At 39.4% G+C, this 25624-nt stretch overlaps 1 protein-coding gene across 4 annotated transcripts in view; it reads left to right on the plus strand.

Annotated features, from left to right (window-relative positions):
- The window catches only part of LOC124593138 (atypical protein kinase C), a 760580-nt gene that overhangs the window by 584420 nt on the left and 150536 nt on the right, over window positions 1–25624 (plus strand). For 3 of the 4 annotated variants that reach the window (XM_047131901.1, XM_047131903.1, XM_047131904.1), the window contains 3 exons: window positions 11141–11259; window positions 13881–14050; window positions 20016–20131. In XM_047131901.1, coding sequence (XP_046987857.1) covers window positions 11141–11259; window positions 13881–14050; window positions 20016–20131 — 405 coding nt within the window. Of the gene's footprint in view, window positions 1–11140; window positions 11260–13880; window positions 14051–18832; window positions 18949–20015; window positions 20132–25624 lie in introns of all 4 variants that reach the window. The other variant, XM_047131902.1, reaches the window with a different exon arrangement.

Raw genomic sequence — 25624 nt, forward strand, 5'->3', positions numbered from 1 at the left:
TCACAAATCGGAATGGTGCAACATTTCTATGTCAGATGTTCAGGACATACTGTAGAACATTTTGAATAAGAGAAAAGTGTTTATGAAGTGTCCCAAACAAAAACAGTAATGCATAGATGCTTGTTATGACTTGATTGAAATGCAAAACATCGACAGTTCTTTCTGAAAGAAAAAAAAAAGAAATCATCATGAGCAATGAGGCATAGTGTTAGCAATGAAAAATCTACCAAAGAGAGAGAGAGAGAGAGAGAGAGAGAGAGAGAGAGAGAGAGAGAGAGAGAGAGAGAGAGAGAGAGACAAGAATAAAAGAAAGAAAGAAAAAGAGAAAGAAAGAAAGAAAGTGCAGAAATTCGCATGAAGAGTCAACACTTTGACATCATAGGCAATATTCAGCCCTGTATGATGCGCCAGTTGAACAACGTCTCAAAGAAAGACTTTCTTGATGGGGTTGTATGAATATTCCATGTGTTGTACTCGAGTGAGGAGAGACTATGCAGAAAACACACACACACACACACACACACACACACACACACACACACACACACACACACACACGCAATACTACTACTACTACTACTACTACTAAATTGTCCCATCTGACTACATTGTACAGCACTGGAGATTGACTGGGGTAAGTGGTTTTTTTGGCTGTAGTTGGTGAGAGGAAAAAGAGGGTGTGGAGGGTAAACGGGGAGGGAGGAGTAGAGAGAAGGATGATTGATGACTGGGAAGAAGAGACAGAATGTGGAAGAGATAGGAGTGGGACACTCCTCTTGTGCTGGCAGCAGACTCGCATGTGGCCTGCAGTGTAGTGGAGGAATGGAGAGGAAGACAGTGGAGGAAGAGAGATACGGGGAAGAGTAGTGAGTGAGTGAGTGAGTGAGTGAGTTAGTTGAGTGTATAAAGAGGGAAGTTCAGAGCATGGTGACAGGGATGGAGGAGGGTGTGGACAAGGATTAGGAGAAATTGAGAGGATGTAGGATCAAATATGTTGCAGGGACAGTTCCCATCTACATAATTCTGTGTGGTTGCACAAAAGGCATGAGCTCGGAAACACACATTGGACCAGCTGGTCAGCTGGTCACTTCTACTCTTGTAACCAGTTTGGCAGTGGCAATTTTTTTGTGTGAACAGGTGGTTGATGGCCATGTCCTCATAAAATGCTGTGCATAGTGCCTAAGTTACAGCAGAGGTGATAAGTGATGAGTGGCTTCTCATGTTACCCTGTCTCTAATAGGGCAGTGTATTCTTATTGTGCGACTGGAATAGAACGTGCTGGGTGGGTATAAAGGACAGGTTATGTACTTGGGTTTATCACAGGTATAAGACCTATGTGACAGAGATTTGAGAGTACGTAGGGCATAAGGATGGACCGGGGTATTTCGTAAACAAAGGAGGTGGAGGAACACCATTGTTGAAGATGTGAGGAGGATTGTGGGTTGGATGTTCCTCATTTTCAGGCATAATAAGAGGTAGTTGTAGCCCTTGTGAATGGATGCAGTTCAGTTGTTCTAGTTTGGGGTAATTTTGGATAGTAAAGGGGGACTCCTTTGCAGTTGACCCATAGGGTGGTCACAGTATTAGGGGCATCTGTGGATATGGCATTGGGGATGTGTTGGCAGAGTAGTTGGAGGCTAGTCTGTCAAGCCCTAAGCAGATCTACAGTGTGTAGAAGATAGTATTGCTCATCACTGCAGGTGCTCCACCCCTGGTTGACCAGACTGTGTGGGAGAGACTTTTTGGTATGGAAGGGGTGACATAAATTGGAAGGATTAAATTGACTTGGACAGGGATTTGTATTTATCCATTGGAAAGGCATAGTGACAATGTTCCGGAAGGTGACTAGTTGAGTTGAGGAAGCTCAGATGAAGCTATGGGAGAGAATTTATTGAAGTTGTGGAGGAATGAGAGGGAAGTGTCTTTGTTACGGATCCAGGTCATGAAGATATCACAGTGGATGTAAACCAGACAAGAGGGTTTGGATTTTGAGTGGCAGTGGAGGTTTCTTCTATGTGGCACATAGGCAGTTTGTACATGAAGGTGTCATGGATTCCCAAGACTGCTCCAAATTTGTTTGTTTTCTTCTCATGAAAGGAGTAGGAATCATCACTCAGGATGTTGTTGGTCAGGAGCATAAGGAATGTGGTTGTAGATCTGTATCAAATACAATTTTTCTATTCTTATTTCTGACAGTGTAAAATAGTCATAATGATAAATTTCACATACATTGCATGATCTAATAATAATTTGGCCCTGTACAATTTTAATATAGTGGTATCCGATACACGAGTGGTGGAAATGTGTAATAACAAACACAAACTGAAAACAGGAGAACAAAGTGGTTTTTACTTTTGAAAGTCTGTTTGATGTCAGGAGGGGTAGTGTTTGGCAGCAACAAGGGCAGGGTCTTGGGGGATGTGCATGTGTAGGGTGGTGGCATCAATGGTGATGAATAGTTTTTCTGATAGTTATGGTGTGAGGAATGCTTGAAAGGGTTTGAAGAAAGTGGTCCATAAAAAATGGGTAGTTCAGTCATGAAAGGCAGCCCATGGAAGCCGTGTTTCAGATACAAATTCTGGTCAAGCACATAATTTTAATTAGAAAGAAAGTGTAATAACAACGTATTCCCAGTATTAAATTTTCATCCTTGAATAACAATATTTAATACTTACGCTGTTAAGCTTCTGTGCTAAAAATTCTGTGAAGACAATGAAAAAGTAGTTTGAAGTGGGAATGAAGGGCAAAGGGAAAATATTTTGATTTTAAGCTTTTAATGTGAGGCTGATCTACTGGCTTTAAGCGTGAAATTCCTAGGAAACTTATTAAATGAATTGTGGATACTAATTAATATATAATTGCTGTGCACCCATTGGAAATAACAGAAAACAGTGAAGTGATACAAAAATAATAATTAATTTAAAACTGTCAGAAGTAGTAGTTAATTGAGTCATTGAGTTACCGCTGGGGAACACAGTGTGTATGTACTTCGTTAACTTAATGGAGCGAGTGATACCTATCGGTATTTCTGCAATTCAGAGAATGTTGAGTTTCACAGATCGATGCATGGAGCACAGAAACACTTACCACAAAACAGCATTCACACTAGCTCTTTTTATGGAAGTAGTAGACTCATTCACATACACAACCACACAACTTCCAAAATAGAACCCTGTAATCACAGAAAGATTTATGTTGACATTCAGTTATTGAAAGAAGGTGCCTGAACTGATGGTGGTGGGGTGGGGGGAGGGGGGAGTAGAGGAGGACACAAGGAGGGGCTAGCTGGAAAGAGGCAGGTCTTCAGACTGATGATTCCGCGGTCACACAAGAAAGAAAAAGTACGTAGGGTAGAGTATAAAAAATGTAGGAAGTGAGGGAGAAGGGGGGGGGGGGGGGGGGGAGAAAGGAGGAAAAAAAAAACAGATGGGGAAAAATAGAGAGAGGTTAAGATAAAGAGGAAGAAATGAAGAGAGTGGGAAGGGAGTGGTTTTGAAAATAGAGAATGAGTGCCCAAATTGAGGTGGGGAGGGGAGAGCAGTGGGACAAGGCAGTACATGATCAGGATGTAGGAGGAATGAGGTGACAGAAGAGAGAAAGGAAAAGGTAAGAGGAGGCAGTGGAACAGGTTAGTGTAGTTTAAGGCCAGGGGGATCATGAGAGTGCAAGGATATGCTGGGGAGAGAATTCCCATGTGCATGGTTGTTTGGTTGGTTGGTTGGTTCGTTCGTTGATTTGGGGGATGGGACCAAACAGTGAGGTCATTGATCCCACTATACTCCATCCACCGAAACAAGAGACGTACTGTAAACACGGCAAGGCGCGTGACCACAGCGCTGCCGTTGAGGGGTGTACAAGGCAGGGGCCTTAGAAATTAAAAAATGAAAGTTGTGTTTTTTATAATTTGGCACCTGAATATGATCAAGTGATCTGAGAACTACCTTCAGATGCCTTTTTTTACATTACATTAAAATTTATTGTCACTGAAAAAGAGAAATATTTAAGCTTTCGGAAAAGTTGTTTTTTCGCGTTACTCTATATTGATCACGCCATATCTCCTAAACTGTGTGTCGCACAGCAAAATAATTTTATAATTGCCTTCAGTACTATATGTTGATGACGTCTGCAAATTTTCTGCCCATTAGAGTCAGTAAGAGTGAAGTAATAAATTAAAATCTCACGTGTGATGCAGAACTTTTACCAAATCATCATCTGAAATATAGTAAGTGACAAACTTTTCCCCTTTAAATTTTTTTGTGGGGGTGTAAGCGAGAAAAGTTTCAGAAAGGTTTGAATTTAATTTTGTAGTTTGTTCGAATGCGATGGGTGCAACCGTTTGCCCTTTATGAGCGATGCATTGTGCGGTTCGCAGGCGCTGCGCTCAGTGTGGCCGTCTCAGTTGCAGGTGAGAGCCCGTTAGTGGGTGTTGTACAGCGGTGATTTCGAGATACCTTAACTTCATCTGTAAAGATGCTTGAAAGGCTAGTTGTTGATTATTAGAGTAAGTATATGTGTTTATAGTCACGCTGAGCATTCACTGTTTATCCAATAGCATCGCATGGTTTCTTATTTTATATATTCACGTATTGCATTAGCATCATATACGGCTGTCCTCATCATGTCATCCACGGATTCAGTGAGCGAGGTTGACGTGTCAGTTCTGAGTCCACCAAAGAAGTGAGCAAAGAAGAAATCATTAAGTTCTTCTGAGAAGCACATGGTGCTTAATGTGTATAAAATGGAACTGTTACATCCAGAGCAGTCGATGAGTGACATTGTTTCGAAAACAGCTGCAGCTACAGGTGTTGGACGTTCTTCAGTGTATCGTGTGATAAGTGAGTACAAGGCCACACAATCTTTGAAGTCTCCCAAGAAAGGAAAATTACGACAGAAACTTTCTGTAAGTGTTGATGACTTTGATAGAAATGCTATACGAAGTACACTAATTTTTTTTTTGGTAACGAGTTGCCAACAATTGACAAAGTGCTTAGAGTCAATTTTCGGAGAACTACATTTTATAAGTTATTGAGAGAAATGAATTTCAAATATGTCCGGCGTGGGCGCGATAGCATGCTAATAGACAGGGATGACATCATTTTATGGAGGCGGCGTTATCTTCGAACCATTAAACAGTTGAGAGATGAAGGCAGACCCATTTACTATTTGGACGAGACATGGGTGAACGCAGGACATACCCGAAGTTACGTCTGGGTAGATGACACTATAAATTCCTCAAAACAAGCATTTCTGTCCGGATTATCAAATGGTTCAAATGGCTCTGAGCGCTATGGGACTTAACATCTGTGGTCATCAGTCCCCTAGAACTTATAACTACTTAAACCTAACTAACCTAAGGACATCACACAACACCCAGTCATCACGAGGCATGTCCGGATTATCCACCGGAAGCAAGGGCCCATCACGTCTGATTATCGCAAACATTGGCAGCAAAGCAGGGTTCCTTGAAGTATGTTTGTGGACTTTCGAATCCAAGAAAAGTGGAGATTATCATGAGGAGATGTGCGCCGAAACCTTCGAGAAGTGGTTTCAAGATGTTCTTCCTCGGCTTCAGGAAAATGCAGTTATTGTTCTTGATAACGCGCCGTACCATTCTCGGAGAAAAGAAAAAGTTCCCAATGCGAATTCCAATAAGCATGAAATATCAGAGAGACTAAAATCTAAAAACATCGATTTCGAAGACGGTATGTTGAAGAAAGAACTTTTAGATATAGTTAAAAATCACAGAACAGCGCACAACAAATACGCAATAGATGGAATGGCAAAGAATGCAAGGAAAACTGTTCTCAGAATTCCTCTGTACCACTGTAAATTAAAGCCATCGAGTTAGTGTGGGACAGAATCAAAGGCTGTGTTGCGGCGAAAAACAAAACATACAAAATGCCGGAAGTGAAAGTACTACTAGAAGAAGCAGAGGATTGGAACAAGTGCGTCCTCCATGTCGTAGAAAAAGTGGAAACTCAAATGTGGAAATTAGACTGCATTATAGAGCAGAGAGAGGAGCAGTTTGTTATAAACCTCAATGAAAACAGTTCAAGTTCGACAGAGTGACCCTTGTTTCATCCTTTATCATTATTATTACTGGTATTTTATTAAAATTAACAATTAAATGTGTTTGAATGGAGCGTTTTGTTAGCAACCTGAATGAAAATAAATCTGCTTCGACAGAATGAACTCAGTTTAACGTTATTTCAACATTATTGTTAAATTTATTTCGTACATTGTTGCCCAGGTTTCTCATGGTCCGCTGTGACACTTCGGCAGCCAGCTGAACGCCGCCAGCTGCAAAGCGTGCGCCAAGGATTTTCCACACCCTTACGTATCATGTGAACACCGAATGCTTTCTCTGGAAATGAGCGTAGTTGCTCACGTGACACTGTTTGTGTTTCATCCCAGCTCTCGGTGAATAGACTATAGATTAGGGAAGGATGGGGAAGGAAGTCGGCCATGTCCTTTCAAAGGAACCATCCCGGCATTTGTGTGAAGTGATTTTAAGATAATTATGGAAAACCTAAAACAGGATGGCCAAATGTGGATTTGAGCCATTGTCTTCCCGAATGGGAGTGCTGTGTGCTAACCACTGGGCCACCTCACTAGGTATGAACGAGGTTCAGAAAAAAGTGTGGTGAAAGGTAGTATCCAAATGGTCTGCATAGTGAAGCAGCTGTTGAAGTCATTTGTGTTGTAATGGCAGCTGGATGGTCAAATTTGCAGTTTGCCACAGTTTGACAGTGGTCTTCATATGAGTAAACAGGTAGTTACTTGCCATGTCCTCATACTATGCTGCTTTCCATTCTACACTTTGTGTTCTTTTGTCTCTTTCCCACTACCACCTCCTTGCATCCTTCCCTGGTCCCTCCCTACCTCCATCGGCTCAGACAACTGCATTCAGGAGTGTACATTTTGGTGTCTGTGTGGTTATGTGTTTGAATTTGAGTGGTTATGTGAGTTTTGCTAGAAAACGAGCTGGTGCTTGAAAGCTAGTGTGAATGCTGTTGTCACTTATATGTATCCATGCTCCCCACACTGATAAACTATAGGAAAGTTAGGTCTGTTATTTTTTATGTGTGTTACATGAGTGCCATTTTGGGATTTGTATATAGTTAATTATTTTTGTTACAGATCATAAATAATAATTTAAAAACACGACCAAAGCTATGTTTCATAATTTCATATCACTGCATTTAGTTGAGTGTAAATAACTCACTGGGAAGAATAAAAATAACCACTTACCAGTTTGATGAGATATTGATCTCTAGGGGCTCACTAGCACCAGTTTCACTTACATTTCCCCTAGGATTGATGGATGTGCGGAAGGGTAATGGGCTCTTTGTTGTTTTTCCAATAAATACCATAATGCCTCAGTAGTACAGAAACTCAGCAGTTGTAGGGACTACAGATGATTTACTGTGTCATCCCCATAATCAAACCTGTTCCGACAGTTCTAGCCATGTGAATGCTAGTACTATGATCTTGGAAGATGAAGTCACTTGCTAGAAACAATACTACCACCACTGAATACACCCCTTCTTATAGATTGTTTCATGGACTTAACTAGTTGGCTTTTCTTTCATTGTAACAGTATCACCCATTGAAAATCATATTATGCTCACACAAACCACTGCTGAACTTCCACTGTGCTTCACAGCTGGGAGCAGTCTCATCTGGTCTTCTTCAAAAGTAAACATGTCCAGTAGTAGTAAACAACATAGGCATAGACTTGTCAGACCATGTTACATGCTTGTGTTTGTTGCTAGATCAAGTTTTATATACTTTGTGTTTATAAAAACCTTCTTATACATTTATGCAGTTTGTAAGACAGCACTCATACTATGATTGTTTGCTGGCAGTGCGTTTTCCAGACACATATTAAACCCAGCAGTCAGTTTTCTGGCACAGATGGTCTTACTAGCAGTAGCATTGCTCTCAAATTAATCTTGATTTTGTGAACAAGATGAGTTTTCCACACACTAATGTTTTCAACAGTTGATGTTGTCTTTACTGTCCCACAGGATACTCAGGTGTATAGTTTGTACTGAAAGTCACTGTGGTGTACAGCAGATCTACAGTCAAGTGTAGGTCATGAATAGCAACAGTAGAATGAACGAGCAGCTTCATTGTCCAAGTTACAAACCTAATTTAAATCCAGAGCCATGAACCAAAGTTTTACATGTATTTAGTGTAACAACTAAAAAATCATTTCATGCAAATAAGCAAGCTTTATGTCCCACACTGTGGGGCTGTATTAAGTCAGCTAGGTAAGTCTCCAGCACTGTCCACTGAATATGTGTGCTGTGATCCGTATGAGCAGCTTGGTCATCAATGCAGGGAGTTTGTGCCTGAACACAGTCTGTTCCCTCTGTATTGATACCGTATTGGAACTGCTGTCACATAAGCATCAGTTTGAAAAGAATTGGTAATCTACTCTTGCTGGAAGTCATTAATGTCTGATGTAAAAGTACACCAACACTTCAGTGGTCACAAATGTACTAGGAACTTGGAAAGTGTCTAGATGTGATGTAGCAGAAGAGGAAGACAAAAGCTGAAGTCAGCATGTTTCATATCCACCAGAAAACAAGCTGTGGAAATTGAATTTTGATACCTTGTAGCCCTTATTATTTTGCGAGGAAAGTTCTGGCAGAATGTTAATGATTTAGATGCATGGGAGACAACTCACTGAATGACAGAAGTATTGGCACACACACACACACACACACACACACACACACACACACACACACACACAGATATATATATATATATATATATATATATATATATATATATATATATATTTTACACACATTTGTGCAGCTACATTGTGCTGGCCGAACACACAATGCGGGGACTGCAGTCCAGCAGGTAGACAGGGATGAGGGGTTGAGTTAGATGGGATGCATAGATGGAGAAAAAAGGCAGGAAATAGAAGGAGGGGCTGGGAAAGGATGATTAAAAATTCAGAGGGAGGAAGTAAGTGCATAGGACAGGAATGCAGAACACTGGCACCAGAGCTGGTGAGTTCGTGTCACAAGAGGATCATGGAAACACAGGATGTGTTGCAAGGATAAATCACCTCTATGTAGTTCAGAAGAGCTTGCAAAGGATCCAGATGGCAGAGATAGTGAAGCAGCTGTTGATATCAAGCATGTTGCACTAAGCAGTGTGTTCCACATGCCACCATTTTGCTTTGGCCATTCATTCTGGTGGAGAGCTGGTTGATGGCAATGCCTGCATAAAATGCTGTGCAGAAATTGCACCAGATTTAATGTGTGGCACAACTGGTTTCCAAGTGGTGGGATAGGATATGTGTGAGACAGAACTAGAGCTTGGTGTGCTAGGTGGTTGAATTGGGCAGGTCTTGAAGCTGGATGTTTTACATGGGAAAGGGTTGGGTGTGGGAGTGGCACATGGATGGACCAGAATGTTGTGTAGGTTTGGTAAAGCAGAATACCACTTTAGGAGTAGTGGTATTCCTCTGCCCACCCAAGCTATGCAACATTCTGGTCCATCCCTATGCTACTCCCATTCCCAGTAAATTTCCACAAGTCATATCCCTGTGGAAGACTCAGGTGCGAAACCTATGCCAGCAGATGGAAGGCCACAGGTGAAAGCAGTCAAGTCATATACCAGCTTTGTGGTGATATATGCGTAGCATTTTATGTGGCCATAACCACCAACCAGCAGTTTGCCAGAACAAGTGCCACTGCCAAACTGTGGCTAAGAGGTGAATTGACCTCTCAGTAGCAGAACACACTGCTGAATACAATATGCTTCAGTTCAGTTCTGCTTCACAACTTGTGCCATATGGAATCTTCCAGTTTTCTGAACTACAGAGATAGGAGTTACCCTTGCAACATATGCTTTGATTCTGTAATCCTCCTGGCCTCAATCTTGGCTAACCCATTGCACATAGACCTTCTACTCAAGTCTCCCCGTCCTCTCTCCTGTAACCCACTCGTAATCCAAATAAATAGAATCTGCTTAACAAATTGAAAACTGTAAATTTGATAAGATGTATTGCAAATAAAAGTCACAACGGAGAAAGAACCACAAGGGCTTTGATCAAATTTTTATTTGAATATTTCTACGCATTACAGTGATATTGTTGTGTTCTAAACAGTTTCTTTTTGGACAGGTCAGTAGGTGCAGAGTGTTCCAAAATGTGTAGCTGAAGGGGAATTGTCCCCTAGAATCCATGTTGAGAAAGAGATGTTAGGATCACATTTAAAGGGAAATTGTACAGTAAACAGCATCAGATAAGTAAATAACAAAATGTGACTTGGCATGCTGACTGTGCTTAGATAACATACGGCCATAGAACCGATTGAGGCCATCGAAGCATACAAGCATGCTAAACTTAAAACTAGAGCAATTAATTATAGTATATGGAGTGTAGGTTGAAATTGTGAATTTAACGGGTGTCTCAGTTTTATAAAATGAATTTTAAATTTTCTAGAATTAACTGCTATTAGTTATTCAATCTGTTGTAAAGAAGAGAGTGAGCTGAGGCATATTTGTATACCAAAAAAGAACTAAAGATGCCTGTTTCTGCTCCTAAGATACATACGGAAATATTGATATAAATCTTTGAGTAAGTCAGTGTGGAAGCTGTAAGTGAAATATGGATGGGGCATTTTAGAGAATGCACATTGTAATAGTGCCAGTTTTTAGAGTTCCTTATATTGATCTCAATATTTATATTTGATAGAATGTTTTATTATGATGGTCAACAAGTCAGAGACGTCTACAGTTACCATAAGAAGTTGAAACAGCAGTGTAATAACATTACAAATGTATATCAGCAGCTGTGAAATGAATTATGTGCATAAAATAGAGAAAAATAATGCAATTATAATACCAGCTTTAATATTTTATTATAACTTAGGTAATACACTTATTTTTAATAAAATGAAAGGGTTGGTTGGTTCAGAAGCACAGTTAATGTGGAATTGGCAGTTCTAAAAACACTCAATTAAAGAAACTAAATTACAATGTTATGTGATGCAAATCAAAGAGTGAGTAATACTAAACACCCAGCTCTAATGCCATTAAATAGCAAGAACAGTCCTAAAAAACATAATTAACATTGAATGTTATTTTAACAGTGATGTTATTTTCACAGTGTTGATTGGTGGGCACTTGGAGTCCTGCTTTATGAGATGTTAGCTGGTAGAAGTCCGTTTGATATTGCTGGTGCATCTGAGAATCCAGATCAGAATACTGAAGATTACCTTTTCCAAGGTGAGATCTGTTTGTTGTAACTGCTCAGCAGTACATTTCAGTGCTGTACTCATTTCACCAGCAAGTTACTGTCTGCAACAGAAGGCTCTGGTAGTTTTTAAAGTCTTATGTGACTTTGCAATGTATTTGAATGATGTGTTGTTATTAATTTAGTAGTACGTCTTGTTCTTAGAGTCAGTAATACTTCTCCACTGTTAGTTAGATTTAACACAACAGATGATTTTAGGCTTTGCTACGCACAAAAATTTGTTGTTGTCTGTATTTCGATTGATCGTGTATGAGAAAAAAAATACAACCAGTTGGCATTGTATAAATACACTGATCAGACAGAACATTATGACCACTGACCTACTATCAGTATAAACCCATTCAGATGATAGCAATGTCACTTGGTGAGGAATGACTGCTAGTTAGACACACATGTGATGCATGTTGTCTTTGTGTAGAATGAATGGGGAAGGCGCACAATCTGAGTTTGACCGAGAGCAGTTTGTGGTGGCCCAGAGGCTAGGCATGAGTATTTCAGAACCTGCACAACTTTTTGGGCATTTGAGGAGTGCTGTGGCGTCTTCAACACCTGGCGAAACAAAGATGAGATCACATCCAACCGTCTTGGGGTTGGGTGGCCACCTCTCCTTACAGGTGTCAAATATTGTAGGCTGGTCAGACCGGTAAAACAGGACAAGTGGCAAACTGTGGCGGAACTAACATCAGACTTTAATGCTGGGCAGAGTAGAAGTGCGTGTGAACACACAGTGCACCAAGCACTCCCAACGAAGGGTATCTACAGCTGCCAACCCATGCAAGAGCCACTGTTAAAATTGCATGAGCAACTACAAATGAAATGGGCTCATAACCATCCGCACTGAATGTTGGTGCAGTGACAGATAATTGCATGGTCTGATTAATCCTGATACCTTCTTCATCATGCTGATGGGAAGGTGCAAATCTGTTGTCTTCCAGGGGAACACATCCTTGACGCCTGTACTGTGGGATGGAGACAAGTGATGGTGGCTCCATTATTCTCTGGGAAGCATTCACGTGGGCATCCATGGGTCCAGTGGAGCTTGTGCAAGGCACCATGACAGCCAAAGAGTATCGTACATTGGTTGCAGATCACGTACATCCCTTCATGAGATGATCATGTTTCCCGACAGCAGTGGCATTTTTCATCAAGATAATGCACCATGTCACAAGGCCAGGGGTGAGATGAAGTGGTTTGAGGAACACAGTGTTGAGTTACAGTTGATGTGCTGGCCACCCAGCTCACCAGATCTGAACTTGGGATGTGATTGAATATGGCATCAGAGCTCACCAACACGCTCCCCAGAATTTATGGGCATTACGTGACTTGTGTGTGCAGATGTGGTTCCCACTCCCTTCAGTCACCTATTCAGGCCTCATTGCTTCTGTGTCATGACATGTTGCCACTGTTATCTGTACCAAAGGTGGACATACTGGCTATTAGGTAGGTGGTCATAATGTTCTGACTGATCAGTGTATGATGCTGTTATTTGACTAATGACTGTAAAAATAGAGTAAGTGTGGATGTTCTGGCACAAAATTCATTTTGCCATTCTTCTCTACAATATTTGACCACTTAACAGATAATATCACAAAGAACTGTGAAGATTGCCCAGAAAATCCTTTTGTGGCACAGGTTATTGTGTGCTGCAGTTCAGTATTTTTACAGCACTGAGAAAATTGTATTCACATAATCAGGTCTCCATAAATAAATTATATTAATTTATGAAAGAAGAAAAGCATTATTGATTCATTGTATTACTGCATAATTATGTTTATAAAAGTAATTACTATTCACCACAATCAGAAGAAGCACTGAGCAACAGACAGGCAGGTGGAAAAAAGAAGGCAATAAATTGGTTAACTTGTGGGCAACATTTTCTCACCCTCTCACTATCATAGTCATAGTCATGATGATTCTGACATGATTGTATAAATAAATAAACCATTCGTCAGTCAGCCTGGTCTTCCCCCCTTGATGGGCATTGTAACTTGGTTGAGTATCAGTCTTACCTGGGGAGGGGCTGGAAATGTGGAAGTAGAGTAGGATAGAGGGAGGCAGTGGAGCATTAAAGGAGGAGCTCAAGAACCCTTACTTACATTGAGCATTTAGGTTGTGCATGGGAGGTGGCTGGCAGCAAGGGAGTAGATTGGGGGCAGTTTCATGAGTTGCAGGAGAAATAGTGAGGAAACAATGGAGCATAAATATTTAGAATCCAGAATATGAGAAAGAAAAACAAAGGGAAGATACAGGGCAGGCTCATAAATCAGCAATTAGTTTATGACCATGTTCTTGTGTGGAACAGTTTTTTAAACTTTTTGTTCCATTGATTCATCAGCTGTTTGGAACAGCATGATTGTAGAGCTAATTTTTGCTGTATGTAGAAGCAGTTTGTTTCAGAATTTCCTTCCTTTTTGGTCCCTGAATTATCAAGTATACTGTATCTCCAAACTGATAAGAGGTAAATGGCATATGTAAGTTTCAGTGCATTTCTGTCGTGTTTACTACTAATAGTTTATGAAAGTGAGAGTACTCATTGTTCAGCTAAAGAAATAGTCTCTTTTTAAATAAGCTTATTGAATTTGTGTATTTCCAGTTATCTTGGAGAAGACGATTCGTATACCTCGCTCACTTTCTGTGAAAGCTGCATCTGTGCTCAAAGGTTTCCTAAATAAAAACCCGGCTGACAGATTAGGCTGTCATCGAGAAACAGGTTTCATGGATATTGCAAATCATCCATTCTTCAAAAGCATAGAGTGGGAATTGGTAAGTGTAATAAATGTTGTAACAATGTATAGGCACTGTAAAACTTCAGTAATTTTGATTTAATGCATATAATAGTTATCCAGATAAGCAGTTTCTGAAGTTCCCTTATGAACCTGAAATATTCTCCATTGACTTTCTTGTAAAAATATTGGTTTTAGCAAAATGTTACATTGTTAATGGCAATTCATTAGATTATTAATGATGCATTACTCTTTAAATGCCCATACCACTAGTAAAATGCTATGTATACTTCATTTCCATGTGAATAGTAATTACTTACCAATGGGCTAGTTAGATTTAGAAAATAAGATTCTTCCATGGGAAGTACAACAGATAAATTCATCATTCATCTATTTTTCGCAAACTTTCTCAGTATTATCCTATCACTATATTATTGACACACCTTGAATGGTTAATGACATGAAGCTAACACAAATTGTAATTAGATTAAGACTCTAGTACATGAAATTGTGAGAGTAAAGTTAATGGGATCGCTGTGTGTGCTATCTCCCCACTCCTCCAGGCTTCTCCACCTGTTGCCTGCTGCTAGCTACTAATTTTCATTTTATTTTTACTTGAGACTTTACATTTAATATTGCCTATGGAAACTAATATTTGAGCTATGCCACTATTTCGCAATCAGCACAAACCCGACTCCAATATTTAAGCACATCCAGAGTGGATTGCGATCTCTCTCTCTCTCTCTCTCTCTCTCTCTCTCTCTCTCTCTCTCTCTCTCTCTCTCTCTGTGTGTGTGTGTGTGTGTGTGTGTGTGTGTGTGTGTGTGTGAAGACATTAGTAATAAAAATAAACATGTACTCTAGTCGTGCGCTTTTTCTTCATGTATTTCTGTTTACAGCACCAGTAACTCAATTAATTTTTTATGTTTGTGCTAAACTGTTTTGGATGAGTAAAAGTTATTTTCATTGTAATGACTTTGGTTTTATATCATTTCACTTAGTATTGATTTGATAAATATTATAATACTGCTTAACATGAAACACCGTATATCACAAATAAGTTGAAAGACCTTCTTCGGAGAACTAGTTCAGAAGCAGATGTGAATCCATGGATACTGTGATGTGAATAAGAACATCCTTTACTTTAAAATTTATTTTAACATTTTTCTTATTAACTTCAGTTACTGAACAGTCTTTTTTAGTTCTAAATTCATTTTGAATTAAAAAAGAAATTGGTTGTTGCCAGAGCAACAGCAATGGATCTAGATTTATACAATTGCCCTTTTATAAATTGCTGATATGTGGCAGACAGGGAGATTGACTAAATTTAAAGGATGTGGTCATTCTAGTTTATGTGCTTACCTACTATTCAGCACCCTGACTACACAGTGAATGATTACTACTTTGGAATAATGTACGTAGGAAGTATAAGAGACATGTATTGACACACAAAAGCCACAATTGCTCAGTAAATTAACATTTACTGTTCACACTGTTGGTACAGAAATGATCATAGTGTCATGAAACACCCATCACAGTGGTGACCACTTAAATTACTATACAGGGCTTGCCACAGGAGTGATCACTGAAAAACACTGTAAACTGTCCGTCACTTTGGTGACCACTGGACTCACTGACATGTCCCATCTCACGAGTGACCACTATTGCACTACACAATCTGTTGCTTGGGTGACCACTGAACCAAAGCATAATCTGTCACAGGAGCAACCACTATTGACACTATACAACCCCTCTCTCGGGCGACCACTAAAATCACAATGAACAAGCATGTTTTGATGGGCATCTCTTTGTGTAGTTATGTATGGGTTCAGCAAAGTTGCAGTAAAGGGAACACATCAAATTGGATTCCATCCTCACAGTCTCTATCGTTAGGATTCTGTATTTCTGCTTTTATGTTGGCTGTTCCATCCACACAATAGCAGTGCCATGCTGTGATCAACATGATTAACCATAACCATAGGTTGGCTGAGGCTGTTAGCAGTGCTGCATTGCAGCCTATCGACCTTTGCCAGAGAGTGGTATTTTGTTCAGCAGTCGTGGATGTCGGTTGCCACACAGACGCATCCACACCCTCCTGCCCTCCCTGTTCTATTCCTGGGAGTATCAGAGCATAGAGGCAACTCAAGCTGGCAAGTGCACTCATTGCCCAGAGTGGGGTGTATTCATGCTCTGACTTGCAAAGGCTACAGAATGTAGGTATTGATATCTTAAACATCTGTTACTCCAGTCAGTAATGAGTTTTTAGAACTAAAGGAAAACTTTCGTTTAACTATTTCTTTTTGTCCATAACATCTAGAGTGCCACATTCTATTTGTTTCATTGTAAGGACAGTAATTTCTCCAGTAGCCATCTTCTAAATGATTCAGTTTCAGTGGAGATTTTAAACTCTCATCTCAATGGTTCCTGTGCTTCCTGAACAGGAGACAAAACATTCAACAGAAAATTATGTCTGAGGCCTTGGCATGTTTCCGAACACCACAAGTCTCTTATAAAGTAAACAGACAGTAATTGTGCTGTCTACACATGGTACAGTATAATACAGAAACAGATGTTATCATAGCTGTGAATACGGTACCAACAGAAAATTAACACTTTGTACAGAAATGGTAACTCATCCTGGTGTAAATTTGCAGTATTTGATATACAGCGGCATCATGTGAGTAGCTGTCAGATTCTTGAAAGAATAATTTGGTACATAGCGTTGATAGATATTGATGGTAGCTTGCCATTCATTATGAACATTATGGGAATATATTAAATGAAAAAAAATTGTTCACTTTGCCCAAAAATCCAGAATAGAAAACACACACACACACACACACACACACACACACACACACACACACACACACAAACAGGTGGGAAAGGAGATGGAGGGGGAGGGGGAGAGGGGGGGGGGGAGGCTTATTAACTCAACATAGATTCATTTTTGGAATAGAAGGTGCTGCTAAATGTTCAGTAATTTTGTATGAAGAAAGATACATGAAAATACTTTTCTTCATATAACCATGGGTAGTGACAAAAAGTTGGGCATTTAGCAGTGAAGATTTTAGGTCACTTGTACATCATAAATAGACAAATGAAAACACACAGGGCTCAGAATGTTTGTGGAGCAAAAAAATATGTTTTACCTACCTTTCAACTATGGACACACACACACACACACACACACACACACACACACACACACTCTCACACTCTCACACTCTCTCACTCTCTCTCTCTCTCTCTCTCTCTCTCTCTCTCTCTCTCTCTCTATGTGATCAAAGGTATCTGGATACCTGGCTGAAAGTGACTTACAAGTTTGTGGCGCCCTCCATCAGTAATGCTGGAATTCAGTATGGTGTTGACCCACCCTTAGCCTCGCAGGCATATGTTCAGTCAGGTGCTGGAAGGTTTCTTGGGGAATGGCAGTCCATTCTTCATGGAGTGCTGCACTGAGGAGAGGCATCGATGTCAATCAGTGAGGCCTGGCACAAATTTGGCATTCCAAAACATCCCACAGGTGTTCTATAGGATTTGGGTCAGGACTCTGTGCAGGCCAGTCCATTACAGGGATGTTATTGTCATGTAACCACTCTGCTGCAGGCTGTGCATTATAAACGGGTGCTTGATCATGTCGAAAGATGCAATCGCCATTGCCAATTTTCTCTTCAACAATGGGAAGCAAGAAGGTGGTTAAAACATCAAAGTAGGCCATGCAAAATAACAAGGGGTGCAAGCCCCCTCCATGAAAAACATGACCATACCATAACACCACAGTCTCCAAATTTTATTGTTGGCACTGCACACGCTGGCAGATGATGTTTGCCGGGTATTTGCCATACCCACACCCTGCCATCGCCATCGGATCACCACATTGTATACCGGGATTTGTCACTCCACACAATATTTTTCTACTATTTTTCCACATCCAATGTTTACACCCTTACAACAAATGATGCATCATTTGGCATTTACCGGTGTGATGTGCGTCTTATGAGCAGCGGCTCAACCATGAAATCCAAGTTTTCTCACTTCCTGTGTAACTGTCATAGTACTTGCCGTGGATCCTGATGCAGTTTGGAATTCCTCTGTGATGGTCTGGATAGATGTCTGCCTATTACACATTACGACCCTCTTCAAATGTCAGTGGTCTCTGTCAGTCAACAGATGAGGTCAGCCCATACGCTTTTGTGCTGTACATTTCCACTTCACTGTCACAGTGGAAACAGTGGACCTACGGATGTTTAAGAGTGTGTAAATCTCGCATACAGACATATGACACAACTGACACCCAGTCACTTGACCATGTTCGAAGTCCTTGAGTTCCATGGAGTGCCTCATTCTGCTCTCTTACAATGTTTAACAACTTCTGAGGTTGCTGATATGGAGTACCTGGCAGTAAGTGGCAGCACAATTGCATCTAAAATGAAAAATGTATTTTTTGGGGGGTGTCCGGATACTTTTGATCACATAGTGTAGCAGAAAATGTGGCATTTGTATGAAGTGTCATCTCACCCATATATGAATGACTTGGGTCTTATAGGTGGAAGTCTCCTGTTTGGTGTGTCTGTTATGTGCCTGTTATTTTAGTTCAGTGACAGAGAACGTTTCTTCTGAAACTAAAAATGCAAATATTTGGGTTGAATTTTTTCTTGCTGCTGATCTGAAATTTGTTCCACATGATACTGAATGTGATTGTGCAAATCTGTTTTCACTTTTACCTTAAGCCTTTGGTGTACTTGTCAGTTGATGTTACTCAATACCTGTGGAACATTGTCTTTTTTTTCATCATTGGTGAGTATTCCTTTTCTTGCAGCTGAACCAGAAACAAATCCCTCCCCCTTTCTGCCCTACTTTGGAATCTGAGCTGGACCTGGATAATTTTGATCCCCAGTTCACGCTGGAGCCGGTCCAGTTGACCCCGGATGACCCGTAAGTGAGCCAAGCTACAGTTTGAGTCCTGTCCCCTTTAGTGCCCCTACACGCTGCACCATTCACCTCACAAGAATCTTAGGACACTTAAAAAAATTCTTTTGTATGTTATTACATTGGTGCCTCAGCTGCAACAAAGTTTACAGACAGAAAAGGTTAAACAAAAAGCCATTTCTTTAAAAAAAAATCTGCTTTTATTTTAAATCTTAACGAACACTAAGCTTTGTGTATTTTATTTGTATAACCCTATTTGTAACATGTGGCTCAGTGATTACAACAGAAAAATCAAGTACATCTCTAATGGAAATAGAAAGTTCCGAAGTACCTGTTAGAAACATAAACATGCACCATTGAACAGACTGCACGGATAAATTCCATTTTGCCACGTCTTTCTTGATTTAATATCATAATTATGATTTTGTGATGGGAAGAAGAACAGGAAAGAAAAAGTGAAAGTAAGGGGAGTAAGTTTAAGTAAGAGTGGAAGGGGGGCAGGTGGGGGCGACATAATGTTCATTGTGATTCACTTCCAATGTCAAAGTTTATTGCTGCAAAGTTTTATCGAAACATGAATAGCCCATATATTATTTATAGTTTTAAAACTAAATTGTCTTTTGAAGATAGTTTACAGTATTTTGGAAACTTTTTGTTGCTCCGAAAGAATGACTGCAAGAGTTTCCTGCTATACAAAAGTTTACTGCCTAGTAAGTAACAGTGTTGAGAATCCTAGGTACCATAAAATACTATATTCTTGAGAAAGTAAGTGGGTGCCATAAAATACTGTATCCTTGAGAAAGTACCTAGACCAAGGAAGATGTTTGAAAAGGAAGTAAACAAACTGGGATAGATTACTGTACAGAAAAATTTTGCACGCTAAGAACTTTGTTGAAGAGATCAGTGATGGTGGATGGTGCACCAGTGTTCAGGGCACGATCATTCCAGAATGTAGTGAGCTTTAGAAAGCAGCCAATAGCTAAGAGCTGTTTTGACCCCTTCTGCCTGTGGCCTGGCTCCTAAGTAGATAGTTTGCCTTGCGTAGTGTAGCCATGCATCTTGTTGGTCCGCAGCTTGAGCAGAAGCAAGTGGCTCCCCCGTACAAACCTCGCCTCGAGTCGGACCGAGACCTGGCCAATTTTCCTCCAGAATTCACCGATGAGCCTGTTCACCTCACGCCTGATGACACGTGAGTTTCACCCTTCACCTAGCTGCCAGCCATATTATCCAAACTGCTGTGCTGCCTTTAAATTTATAGCTTTACTCTTTACTGGCTGTGACATAGTGCTTGGTTGCTTAGTTATAAATTAATTAAATACTATTATATTGTAATTATGTTTTTGAAACAATTATGTTAATTTATTCATCAGAAGCAAGGATAGTGTTAAATCCCAGCATAAGTTAGTTAGATTTAATCTGATGCTTCAAACTTCTGATGGATCCATGAATGAAGCATAAAAAGCTTCTTCACTAGTGAGCCATTGCATGACCCCACTTTATATTACTGCCATGTGTGTCAGACATCCCTTTCTCATTGTGGTTCCAAGGAGAAGGTGCGATGGGAAATACACTCCTCTGTTTTAAATTTTCCTTAGGAGTATATTTACTGTTGATGTACATATATTATTTATTTTGGTTTAAAACTTCTTACATACATAACAACTTTTAACTAGTGAAAATGTGAATTCAAAAAGAGAATGACATTTTTGTGCAAGAAAATTAGCTCACTTTTTGGTAATTTATATGTATCTAGTATATTTCAGTTGACATGCAGATTTCATATATAAAAGTTGGAGGCAATTTATCCGTAGGATACTTGCCATGAATCCCACACTTTCAGCAGCTCTGCAGTCACACTGTATGATTTTATGAAGGAAGGATATTTGTTGCGTATCTAAATTGAAAATAATGTGTGGAATTGCATGCACTTGATGTCACTATTTTTAAAATTATGATGATTATCTGTCTTGGTTGCTATTTTTATTTTTAAGAGATTATACACCTTAACATGTTTCGGCTACAGCCATCATCAAAATCTGTCAGTTTAAATCATTTAGTACCACCTGAATCTATAATTTTTCGTTTATTGGTTGTACAATTATACAATTTCAGTCATAGATCATTATCAAGGATCAGTATTTTAGGTATCTGGTACCAACATTACTCCCAGTCCTAAACAGTGCATTTGTTGCATGTTTTTAGTTTCACTGGTTAAATATTCAGTATCTTTTGAAGTGCCAGCTGAAAGGCTTCAATTGCTCATAATTACTGTGTTTTATTGTAGGTGAACAGTTTCTTTTTTCTGTACCCTAACAATTTTCACAAGCTATAAAATGTATTGTGTAGGTGTTAAGTCAGGAAACTGTAGCCTGTGGAAATTGTAAAGATACTAATTATGAGCAGCTAAAGGCACTTTTGCATCATTCAAACCTGTTCAGCTGGAACTTGGACAAATGTGGTACTGAATATTTAACGACGCAAACATGAGGGACGTGCAACTCATACACTGTCCAAGGCTAGAAGCAATGGTGGTGCCTCTGACCTAAAATGCAGATACTCGATAATGGTGTAAGACCAGAATTGTACAACTGTACAACCCATAAAGGAAAATTGACAACTGCAGGTGGTATTAAATCATTTACATAATTCATCACAACTGTGGACCCACTCTCATTGTACATCATAGTCTCAGTCAGATTAGAAATAGGAAAATGAGAAGTAATATTTATACAAATATCACAGTAAAGCATACATAGGATAAAATAAAAACGTACCATATTTAAGAGCTTGACACACTTTATCTTCAAAGTTCTCCTGGACACATGTACATAGACTAATGCTGTGTATCAAGATAGTCTAGCTTAAATAATTGTCAGTGATCATTAGGTGGCAATAAATGTGCAAATATGCAGTTATTGAAATTGAAACTAATGCTGCGGATGCCACATCAGTGAAAGAAAGAAGTGAAGTTTTGTTGGTTAAGACTGAAATAAGGTAAATTTAGAAGATAAAAGCAGGAAGTAATCATGCAGGTTTCAGGCCAGAACTGCAGTTGGTTATCATGATGAAGGCATTGCAGGTTTTGTACATTTTTAGAAAAATTAACATTCAATGCCATCTAAAGGCCAAAATTTTATTCAAGGTAGACTGCCTCACTAAACATCACTATCCAATGCTACAAGTGCACATGAGAACTGACAAGATAAAGTATACTGAGACTTTGGACATGGTATGTTTCCATTACATCTTGTACATGTATTGTTGTAATACTGTAAATAATTTAGGACTCTATGGGACCACTCACCAAATAGCAGAAGCATTCAGTCATTGACAGTCATGTCTAGCCAGCACAATGTAGGTCAGAAAGCAAGCACAGTTTTCATTCTGTTTTGTGTATATTTGTCAATGACCCAGTGCTTCTGCTATTCAGTGAGTTGTCCCTTTTATTCCTAAACAAATTATATTCTGTGAGAACTTGTGTACTGTATTTATTATTGTCATACATCTAGAAATACTACTTTTCATTTTTCTAATTCTAATCTGACTTATTCTGATAATGTGTTTAGCTGTTAAGGGTACAAAAATAAAAATTAATGATGAAGATGGGCAATTACATTGATTAGTAACAATGATTAAGGACTCTTGCACTAATTTTATGTCATTTATGGACAGTATTTTAAAATCACAGTAAACAATAGATCATTGTCATGAAATTGTATTTTTGAACGTTTTAAGAATAATTCATTATAATTTTACTTCATTAAACTAAATTTTCTGTATTATAAATTGACCCCAAGTTTTTTTTATGCATCTTCTGTTCTTCTATGGTCTGTTGTGCATTATAACATACTTGCGCCACAGTATTATCGGCAGGGATTGTTTGCTTCTCATTGTTAACAAAACTAGACAAAAATCATTTTTTGACATACTGTAGCAGGAAAAGACATAGGTCACTAACCAAACAGTTGGACAAACAGAATGCTCCCAAAAGTCTGAAAGCTACTCACTGTAATTAAATTTTTTAGCGTTTTGTATGGGATATTGAAATAGCAGACAACTTTAAATATTTGGGAAGTGTTTTAATGGGGACAGAAATTAGTTTCTGAGAAGTATGCTAGGGAAGACGTGGAGAGACAGAGTGAAAAATGAAGATGTTAGGAAGAAAATTGGAGTGGAGAAGTTGACTAAAAAAATTGAAAATAATAGATTAAAATGGTTTTGGCATGTGAAGAGGATGGGAGAGGGAAGAATACCAAGAAAAAGGGTGGAGTTCAAGATTGAGGGCAAGAGGCCAAGAGGAAGACTGAGAACAAGATGGACTGATACAATAAAGTTGAGTTTAAGGAGGAGAAACCTGCTATGGAACCAAATTGTGGAAGAAGAGTGGTGGAAAGACTGAGTAAAGTGGCGAAGTACCATTGATACCCCAACCCGACCATATGTTGGGTAGAGCGGGAACGAAGATGATGATGACAGAACCCTCAGGGTGCAAACTCCACTTGCACTTGTCTGGTTTTTCTTAACTTAAATGGGAACACATCCATCCTACCAGGGCCTAGATGAGAATGGATAACTGGCTCAGAATGACTTAGAATTTAACAGCACTCTCTTCCATTATCTGACTGTCTTCAGATGTCACTGTATAGCTAGCTCTGTGGGTTAGCAATATTCTTATGGGGTACAGTTACAGAACAAGAGATGACATTTAACTACTTGTCTAAGCAGTCATTTTTCCCTGCTATATATACCATTATAAGTAATTTTAGTGCCCTTACTAATATTTATGAGTTTATCAGATAACGCTGTAACAGTCAAAGTGCATAGAATGTGTAAATTCATAAATTACCATATTTACTCGAATCTAAGCCGCACTTTTTTTCCGGTTTTTGTAATCCAAAAACCCGCCTGCGGCTTAGAATCGAGTGCAAAGTAAGCGGAAGTTCTGAAAAATGTTGGTAGGTGCCGCCTCAAATAACTTCTGCCATCAAATTATGTAGCGCTACACTGGCATGCTTTGCAGGCACAAAGATAAATACTGGTGACAAAACCTCTGCGTCAGTAAATTTAAAATAAAAAAAAGGTGGAAGATGAGCTTTTTTTCACCGCCCCCGAGTTTCGACCACTGCATTTTCATACATTATCCAACGAAGTAAATACAAATTCCGTATTGTTCATCTTCGAATGTAGCAGCATTTCAATGTACTACGAAAATCCGACTGGCAAGATTGTTTGGGATGTTTGTCAATATGGCCAACTCTACGTTCTGAATTTTTTCCTACTTGTGACAAGAGATCGTTGCTAATAAGAGCTTTTATGAATTGTGAATCACATGCAGTATTCTTTTCACCATAAGAATAATACCGTATGAATATAAACATTTTGCCATGTATTCTTTCGTGTTTGCTGTTATCTCATTTAAATGCTGTCTACCTAATAAACTACAAAACTAGAGTGAGACAACAGCAAACGCGGAATAATATACATATCATGTCATGTTTGTATTCGTATTGCTCTTATGCCTAATAGTGATACAGTCAGAAATGATGCACGGCAATTGACAAGATTTTTAAATCTAAGATGACTAATTTCTGTGCAGAATGTAATGTACTAGGTACTAAAGAGGCGTCTGCAAAGATTTTCAACCGGAGAAAAATTTTCGCTAAATTCTCGTTCAGAACATCTTCTATCATACGCAGTCTATTATTTGGTTCTTGTTGATCATTATGAAAGAAAGCAGCAGTGTAAGTAATAGCAAATAGCTAGCAGCAAGCAGTCTCTTGCCATTGTTTCGCTAATGAGACGATTCCTCTCTCTCTCTTTTTTTTTTTAAGCGGCTGTAGCGTGCACAAAAGCAAGCCATGCCGCGAGCGGCGACAGGTCGTAAACACTCACTATCTGAATGCGACAAACAATGCATGACACAGTTTATGCATTTTCAGCTTAGAGTGACGTAAACATCTATAACAAAGAGAACGGCACTTACCAGATCAAAGAAAAATAAGCAATCAATTCAAACCAGACGAAGCACGTGAAAAAGGAATGGTACCCGTAAAAATACGGACGGAGCACCTGACGCATAGCAATGGCTACATGGTAAAGCTTAACTGCTAAGCTTAAGACTCGAACCAAACTATTGTAGCTGTATCGTCATTCATTCGACCTAAATTGTGTCTCATATTACAGTGGACCAACTTTGTTTCGATTTGGATGTGCGGACTAAAACTTTTCTCTCCCTTGGAATTTCGAGGCTCAAATTTCAGGTGTGGCTTAGATTCGGGAAAATTTTTTTTCCTTGATTTCGAGTCTCATTTATCAGGTGCGGCTTAGATTCGAGTGCGGCTTAGACTCGAGTAAATACGGTAGTGAAATGAAAATTGGCCATTTACCGTCACATCTTACTAAAAGTAATATAATACATAAAAAATAGTGCCTATAGCTGAGCAGGATTCTCACAACTCATCACTGCTGTGGATCCTGCAGGACCTTGACCTCTTATGTAGGAGTATGAAATGTACTAATTGCGCTGTCCCATAGGGACTTACAGCTCTTTCGTGAGTTCATGCATGGCAGACACAGGATGTCCTTTCCATCTCTGTGAGTCCTTGAGTCCTTGTTTACATCGGCCTGGCTGTCCTCCTTGTACCTGACATTCCTTATGGTTTCTGTTCCTCTTGCTTTCTCA

The sequence above is a fragment of the Schistocerca americana genome, chromosome 2, assembly GCF_021461395.2.
Source record: "Schistocerca americana isolate TAMUIC-IGC-003095 chromosome 2, iqSchAmer2.1, whole genome shotgun sequence".
Taxonomy (NCBI): domain Eukaryota; kingdom Metazoa; phylum Arthropoda; class Insecta; order Orthoptera; family Acrididae; genus Schistocerca; species Schistocerca americana.